At 34.2% G+C, this 9,465-nt stretch overlaps 1 protein-coding gene across 1 annotated transcript in view; it reads right to left on the bottom strand.

The window, feature by feature from the left end:
- LOC111087964 (guanylate cyclase 32E-like) overlaps positions 1-9,465 on the bottom strand; it is a gene marked incomplete at its 5' end in the record, with an annotated part of 20,231 nt that overhangs the window by 2,455 nt on the left and 8,311 nt on the right. The window contains 2 exons of the mRNA XM_022396538.1: positions 3,094-3,257; positions 5,118-5,267. Coding sequence (XP_022252246.1) covers positions 3,094-3,257; positions 5,118-5,267 — 314 coding nt within the window. The remainder of the gene's footprint in view (positions 1-3,093; positions 3,258-5,117; positions 5,268-9,465) is intronic.

The raw sequence follows: 9,465 nt of genomic DNA, 5'->3' as shown, positions 1-9,465 counted from the left end.
GTTTATTATAACAATAGTAGTTTTTTTATTTTAAAAACATAACTATTTATAATGCTCCTAAATAATAAAAAAATAAATTACAGTGAAAGCAATGAATATTTTATAGGTTTTGAACAGAACTAAATAACAGTAAACCTTTTTTTGATTTACGGTATTTTCTTTGTTTGTAGTTAAGCACAAAGCTGCACAATGGGCTATCTGTGATCTGCCCACCACGAGTATCGAAACCCGGTTTCTAGCATTGTAAGTTCGCAGACATGCCGCTGTGCCACTGGGGGGCCGGTATTTTCTTATTTTGATATGTTGAGCTCTTTTCTGTTTAGAATAATATATACTAATTTTTAAAGTATTAGATTGAATTTTTGTTCAATAAAAATCTTTCAAATGCGACTGTAGCTTTTTTTTCCTCAAAACTTTGTCTTCAAAATAAGGGTGCGTCTTATACACCGGTGCGTCTTATAGTCCGAAAAATACGATACATGGGGGAGCGGGACATTTTCACTGTAATATAGACTCTACTTACTGTAAAGCCCTCTACTGGTTCAACTGTGAATTTGGAGGCTTATAACGCTAAAAACCGGGTTTCGATACCTGTGGTGGACACAGCACAGTTACAGCACAGTAGCCCATTGTGTAGCTTTGTGCAAGTAAACAAACAAAACAAAAACTTTCTGGAAAACTGTATCAGATAAAAAAACAAAGAAACTGAATTTGCATTAGTATCAGTCTTAGTTTGGTATGGAATCAACCATATGTTACAGCTAAATGTATTCCAATCTGAGTTTGGTGTGGAATCAACCATATGATACAGCTAAATATATCACAATCTGAGTTTGGTGTGGAATCAACTATATATATTACAACTAAATTTATCACAATCTGAGTTTGGTGTGGAATCAACCATATATTACAGCTAAATGTATTCCAATCTGAGTTTGGTGTGGAATCAACCATATGATACAGCTAAATATATCACAATCTGAGTTTGGTGTGGAATCAACTATATATATTACAACTAAATTTATCACAATATGAATTTGGTGTGGAATCAACCACATGTTGCATTTAAATATATCACAATCTGAGTTTGGTGTGGAATCAACCATATATTACAGCTAAATGTATCACAATCTGAGTTTGGTGTGGAATCAACTATATATATATTACAACTAAATTTATCACAATCTGAGTTTGGTGTTTGGAATCAACCATATATTACAGCTAAATGTATCACAATCTGCTGAAAATCTGGACAACAACAATATAAAGAAAAACGTTATTCTCCACGATGAAGTCCAGGCATTACTGAATTTGGTTAAGCCTTTTTTATAATCCCTATAATATGTTTCAATCTAAACTTATTCCTTGATGTCCTTCTTTCTTTAGTTATTGTCTTGTCCATATTCGTGAAATAATTCTCACGTGATGCGATGACCAATTGAGCGAACATGTTTAGCCACGATAGATGTTTCTGTATTGTCAATTATTGTAGCATTTTGATGTTCTTTATCTCAGTCTTCTCCTCTCACATGTTGCTTGTATTATCATAAAACTGAGACAAGCATATTTTTATTCTCCGCACTAGTCGGCTTGTTACGTAGAGGTTTGATTATTTTGATGTTGTGTTCTCACTAGCTTTTAACAGACTCCTGGGTTATAGGGTAGATTACAAGAAGGATCTTGTTTGATTGGCACATTTTGTTTTAAGGCAGACTGAATAAATCACATTTTGTATGGTGTTTCTAGTGATTCCTTTTATACCTATTAGCCTTGATTTTTTGTTTCAAATGATATGATTCTAAATATCCTACGCGTTTGATTAGTGTCATATGGTTAGTGTGGTTCTACTTGTAACAGTTTGAAATACCTACTTCAATTTTTTCCTGGATGGCAAAAGGAATGGTCTGGATAACTATCAGTATTTTAGTTGATTCTCAAGGGCGGGAAGAATGGTGTAGGATACTGTTAATATTTTAGTTGATTCTGAAAACGGGAATGATGTAGGTGACAGTTAGTATTTTAGTTGATTCTGAAAACGGGAATGGTGTAGGTGACAGTTAGTATCTTAGTTGATTCTGAAAACGGGAATGGTGTAGGTGACAGTTAGTATTTTAGTTGATTCTGAAAACGGGAATGATGTAGGTGACAGTTAGTCTTTTAGTTGATTCTGAAAACGGGAATGGTGTAGGTGACAGTTAGTATCTTAGTTGATTCTGGAAACGGGAATGGTGTAGGTGACCGTTAGTATTTTAGTTTATTCTGGACTAGAAGAGGAATGATATAGATGGCTGTTGGTATGGGTTAGTTTTCTGCAAAGTTTGGTGTCCAAACTCTTCTATAACTAACAACTGATATCCATAGTTTTGTTGTAACAATTGTCGCGAGATTCTATTTGTTCTAAGAGTTCCGATGTTTTTAACCGATTGACTGTCAGTTAGTCCCTAGACAAAAACTCCTGAAAACGGTTGATAAAATCGTAATGCAGAGCTTGTGAATTAAGTAACAAATACACTGTGGGAGATAAAAATTTTCTCATATGTTTTAATATTGTTACGACAGCGGAAGTCACGTGACTCTGGTAATACGTCATGAGTTTCTAGAAGGATCATGACTGTTCCTGGCAACTCTAGTGTTTGCCAGACGCCCTCTATTTTTTGTATATAAGCCCGGCAAATAAAGCGGAGATATGATGGTAGATAGGGAGATATAGAGACAGATAATCGAGTTAAGTGAGCGGTAGTGGCCGTAAGTAAAGAGCGTGAATCGTTGTGAATTATAGCGTGTGTTCAAGTTAAAGTGACTGTGGAAATTCTGTGTATTGCAAAGTTGTATTGAGAAAGAATAAACTAGTTTTATTTAAGAAAGGACTTGTATCGCTGATGTTTCTCGGGAAGAATTTTTACGGGAAATTAACAAACGACCAGAGACGTTACAATACGTTTATAACATTTTGTTTTAACAAAACTTTCTAAAGTTTAAATCTGAAGGCTAGGAAAACAGTTCTTTCAAATACTCGATTATTCATTTAAAAGTAACTATACTGAATTGAAACAAATTTGAGACTTAACTAAAATATTTTCCCACAAGTCTTACCGGTAATGCGAGGTGGGGATGAGCGGGAATAACAAAAGGCGGACACATAGAGAGCGAAGTAACGTTCTGTTTAAAATCTTCATATTCAGGGTTAATAGCAGCTCGGTGAGTGACAATGAACACTGCTCGAAAAGGGAGGACGTCACTGTCTGCTGCCTCTGATTCTGGAAAAAACAAAATCTATGAAAAAGGTTGGTCTAAAGTGTACACCTATTCATAATTATAAATAACCAGATATTTAACAATTAATTTAATTTGTCCTTTTTGTATTTAAAATCTCAAATGTATAAAATAGTATTTCAGATCTACCTTTTGACTTCCACAGTAGTGGAAAAAAACGTTTAGTTTACGTGGTTTATGTTACATATCTTAGGCCTATAAATTTCCAACTTTGCCACCTGTCGACGTTTAAATAGTCACCATAAGATATGTACCTGTTAATTTTTTTAAACAAACTATTTTAATCAAAGTTTTTGCAGTGAAAAGATGAACGAGTGATTTTTTTTTTTTGTTCTTGCTAGGATGTGACGAAAATATCAGTTTTTGTTGGAATAAAAGATTAAACGACAGCTAAAATGTAGATAACAAATTTAACTAAAATAATTTTATTTGATCAATTTGTTTCTTCGGGATTTAGGTCGTGGAGACTTGGGAGGGTCAGGTGCTAGTTAGACCTCCATCTGATCAGTTATGTTTCTATATTGGTCTGGTTTGAATTTCGCACAAAATTAACCAAAGGCCACCTGAACTAGCCGTCCCTAATTGAGCAGTGATAGACTAGAAGGAAGGCAGCTAGTCAACATTACCTACCGCTAACTCTTGGGCTACTCTTTAACCAGCGAATAGTGGGATTGACCGTCACATTATAAAACACGCCCTCACGGATGAAAGAGCGAGCATGTTCGGTGACGGGAAGTTTCTATATACTATCGATTATTACTTACCTTTAGTGATAGCCTATTATAGACAGTAACGTAGTAGCTTCAGTGATAGCCGTACACTGATCACAAATGTCTATTATGGACGGTAACATAGTAGCTTTAGTGATAGCCGTACACTGATCACAAATGTCTATTATGGACGGTAACATAGTAGCTTTAGTGATAGCCGTACACTGATCACAGATGTATATTATGGACAGTAAAATAGTAGCTTTAGTGATAGCCGTACACTGATCACAGATGTCTATTATATAAAGTAACGTAGTAGCTTTAGTGATAGCCGTACACTGATCACAGATGTCTATTATGGACGGTAAGGTAGTAGCTTTAGTGATAGCCGTACACTGATCACAGATGTCTATTATATAAAGTAACGTAGTAGCTTTAGTGATAGCCGTACACTGATCACAGATGTCTATTATGGACGGTAAGGTAGTAGCTTTAGTGATAGCCGTACAATGATCGCAGATGTCTATTATGGACAGTAACGTAGTAGTTTCAATGATATCTGTATAATGTTCACACATGTCTATTATGGACAGTAACGTAGTAGTTTCAATGACATCTGTATAATGTTCACAGATGTATATTATGGACAGTAATGTAGTAGTTTCAATAATATCTGTACAATGGTCACAGAAATGAAACTCTAAACACCGTCAATGGAAAAGTGTGCTATAACATGACATGTGAGATACATTAAAACGTAATTAGTGGTGTGCTCACGATTCTTTCATTACATCCAACTGTCGATTCGTCACTTCAATTCTCTAAGTGGTATTTGACACAACGTTTCTTCTATCTATCTGTCTGTGTACATATTAATAATTGGTTCTTTTTATTACATGATTGGGATATTTTGAAAACAGGCAATAATCAAAAATTTTATGAGGCGTAATATTCTTAAGATATTTTTTGTTAAGCATCTAATGAAACCAATATTTCTACAAGTATGGTTGAATATTTGCACCAGGGCTTATAATGTACTTCTTCACGAATATTAGTGAATATATACTTATAATTTTTAATAAAGTCATAGCCTGTGAAATTTTCATGTTAGTGTTTGGATAAAGATTTTCTCACCTTTGTAAATGTACTGACGTTCCTTGGAAGGATCGTAGACCTCGTCGTCCACACAAATAATGACGTATTCCCCATTCTTCAGTAGACCTTTCTCATACATATACCGAGTAAAGTCCACCATGGGATGATTGTCAGCCAATAGAACATATACTGAAAAATCAAAAGTTATCACAAGTACAATTAATTTCAAATATTCTTCGTGTCTTAATAAGAACCAATGAAATATCAGTTTTGTGTGGACAATAGACTCGATCTAAAACACTGAGCTGTTTACTTACATTAACAGACTTGATCTATAGCTTTGAGCTCCGAACTCACAACAATAAACTTTATAAACGATTTTGATCTGTTTGCTCACAACATCTGCCTCAACTTGATCTAGGACTTAGATCTGTCTGCTCACAATAAGAGACTCAATCTAAGACTTTGAGCTGTTTACTCACAACAATAATATATATATATATATCTTTGAGCTCTCTACTCACAACAATATTTGATCTGTTTACTCACAGATCTAATACTTGGATCTGTCTACTCACAACAACAGACTGATCGAAGACTTTGATCTGTCTACTAACAACAACAGACTGGTCGAAGACTTTGAGCTATTTGCTCACAACAACAGCCTTGATCTAAAAATTTCAACGTGTATTCCATTGCAGATCTTGTTATAATATTCCAGTGACTACCTTAACCTTTAAAATCTGGACATTTCACTTTTATTTGATTAGTCAAGTTTTGAATACTAAACTAAATATATCCAGCTGCAGACTTCAAGACCTCAACACTAAACTAAATATATCCAGCTGCAGACTTCAAGACCTCAACACTAAACTAAATATATCCATTTGCAAACTTCAAGACCTCAACACTAAACTACATATATCCATTTGCAGACTTCAAGACCTCAGCGCTAAACTAAATATATCCATCTAAACTTGGATGAACACGTTTAGAAACTAAAAATTAAAGTGGGATAGAAACCACCTCTATATATCTCTTCATCTGGTTGTCTGTTCATCTACTTATCTGACTATCTGCTTATGTCACTGCCAGTCCGTCCATTCCATTTCTCTAACAATCTACCCATTCTCTGTCTTTCCATCTACCTGTTCGTCTGTAAGCCTGCCCATACATCCATATACCAACATCTATATACCAATACATCTAACTATCTGTCTACCTGTTTGTCCATATATCTATCTTGGAATAATTAGGGGCACTCTAACCTGTACACCAAGATAGGTAAAACAAATAGAATATCATGTTGTTAAGGAATACGTACTATACATAAAGCAAAGTTATTTCCCAGTTAACGCAGATATTTGATAACAGTTAACATGATGTGAAGGAATACTAAATAGGAAGAAGTGTATCTCTTCACAACATCCTCTTGAACCGTTATCAGATATCGGAGTTAACTAGGAACAAACTTTGCCTTGTTTTTAAGAGTGTATTCCTTCACGGCGTCCTCTTTTAACTGTTATTAGATACACGAGTTAACTAGTAAGAAACTTTGTCTTGTTTTTAAGAGTGTATTCCTTCACAGCGTCCTTTTTTAACTGTTATTAGATACACGAGTTAACTAGTAAGAAACTTTGTCTTGTTTTTAAGAGTGTATTCCGTCACAGCGTCCTCTTTTAACTGTTATTAGATACACGAGTTAACTAGTAAGAAACTTTGTCTTGTTTTTAAGAGTGTATTCCTTCACAGCGTCCTCTTTTAACTGTTATTAGATACACGAGTTAACTAGTAAGAAACGTTGTCTACTTTCTCGTATCTATTCTTTTACAACGTTCCATCTTAACTGTTTTTACTATTTGTCTTGTAAGGCTTCAACATATACAGACCTACTCAGAACCTTCCGAACCATTGAAACGCTGAATAAAATGAAATAAGATTTTCACTCTGTGGAATAAGCCTCATATAAATCAGCAAAACCTTGGAACCGAGAAACATATTAGTTGCTAGAAAAAACAAAAATGAAATAAAGTATTTCTTTCTTCTCACACACGGAGGAAATAACCGTTAACCTAATATACACATTAAATATTTAGGCTAACTTCCGGATTCGCCCCTGCCGGTTAAGAAAAGAAACAAGAAAAGAGTTAGCTCTTGTTCTATTTATATAATGTAACTTCATAAATATGTTAGTTCCTCATCTATTTGGATTTTGTTTTTAACTTCATAAATCTATTCATGTTTAAGATGATGGAGACATATTTCAGTAGCAATGCCTACTTCAAAGCGTTTGATATCCATAACATGGTTAGGAATAGCAACGTCCATTAATAATCAATCGGATCCTTACGAAGTTGACACATTCCTGTAGGAAAGTAATATCAGACCGGTAAAATGATGAATTAACTGATGGAAAAACAGCGAGGGAAACAGATAGAAAGATTAGCTGGTAGAAAAACACAGCGTTGACATGTATTATGTTTTTGTTTTTCTTACAACTGTTTGAATTTTTTTTTTTGTATTTTCAACTTTTACTACTTTGTTTGTTAGATTTTGTTGTCAATAGACCTTTCTCCTACATGAATCGAATACAACCCACCACTGAATGATTGTCAGCCAACAGAACATGTACTGAAAAATTCCAAATTGTCATAAATACATCTTGAATGATTACAAAAGATTTAATTTCAACTATTCGCCGTATTTTAATAAGAACCAATAAAATATAAGTATTGTACAGACAACAGACGTTATAAAAGACTCTGAGCTGTCTACTTGAAACAGAAGACTTAATTTCAACTTTATCTGCACGGCTTTAATTGGTTGAATTATATTTGTCAAATGTTTTACTAGCAATGAAACCTCATAATACTCTCATCCACCCTTAAACTGCCCAAACTCAATGCATTCTTATTCTATCCAAGTTATTTTCGATTAGCCTAGTGAGCTAAAGTCTCATAAAATTGTCTGGTTAGATTTCATTACATATTTTGTGTAGGTCAATTTGCTAAGCCTTACAGATTGTCCGAGATTTATTCATTGAATCACACACACACAGATACGTGCACGTGGCAATTTCTAGGCTAGGGTCGCCATCTATAAATTTATAGAACAACAAGAAGAAAGCTTAATCTTGATCTAATTTCGTGAGAGCACCGTTTCCACCTGAAGTTACGGTATGCAAACCTGCCGACGAAAAGTGATAACAGTATTTTGGTTCTCGTGGCGAGCATAACGATGTTCTATATAAGCAACATAATTGTTGTCAGAAATATATAACACGAATAATTCGGTAAAAGTAAATATTATTCTCACTGATGTTTAATAGAAACATTATCTTTACAATATTTTTAGTTAAATTAAGATTTATCTTATACTGAATGGTCCCTTACACATGCCGGATGGTTATGTTTCAAGTATAACGTTTCTGTTAAGCGCAAAGGAACATAACGGTGAGATCGAATCATGATTTTTAGTGTTACAAGCCCTCAAACTTATTGTTTTATATATATAATAAAAAAGTGTTGTCAGAAATATAAATATTGTAAAATACACTTTGTTTTACAGTTGTGTTTAATATAAGTTTTATCTTTAAAATTTTGAGTTCAATTAAGGTGTTATATTAAACGGTCCCTTAAGATACGCGTGGAAACAGCTGTTGATACCTAGATCTGACAGTGACTGATGGTGCAATCAGAACATTCCTCTCTGTGTTCCATTGGTGACAGAGACATGAACCATAAAAGAGCGACGTGTTAGATCTTACGCTTCAGTTGTCAAACTGTCTTTACAGGCTACGCCAAAATTGTATGAAATTCATTCATTTCATTTGCTCGCCGAAAGATCTGAAAAGTTGGCCTTATTTTGAGTGATTTTTGTAATTTTATATTTGGATATTTAAAGGATCAGTCAAAAGGAAATGCGGAAATTGAAAACTTATAGTTAGAGTTTCAATTAATAAAGTTAGTTTTGAAAATTAAGTATTATTTTAATATTTTTTATATTTATTTGGCTGTTTTTTTTTCTATGGTTCTTTTTTTTAACAAGGATTAGTTCTCCAACGTAGTTTGGATGGTTAATAGATATTAAAATTATTTCTTTACACACCCCGCCCCTTGTAGATCAGCGGTAAGTATGAAGGCTTAGAACGCTAAAATTCGGGATTCGATACCCGTGGCGGACATAGTATGGATAAACCATTGTGTAGCTTTGCGCTTAACAACAAACCAAGTCAGTGAATTATTAGTCTTCTAACACACCTCTGAACCACACTAAATCAATTAGTCTTCTAACACACCTCTGAACCACACTAAATCAATTAGTCTTCTAACACACCTCTGAACCACACTAAATCAATTAGTCTTCTAACACACCTCTGAACCACACT

This window comes from Limulus polyphemus, unplaced genomic scaffold, assembly GCF_000517525.1.
Source record: "Limulus polyphemus unplaced genomic scaffold, Limulus_polyphemus-2.1.2 Scaffold2913, whole genome shotgun sequence".
Lineage (NCBI taxonomy): Eukaryota > Metazoa > Arthropoda > Merostomata > Xiphosura > Limulidae > Limulus > Limulus polyphemus.
The sequence above is the reverse complement of the archived record's forward strand: the minus strand, read 5'-3'. Positions and strand labels throughout refer to the sequence as shown.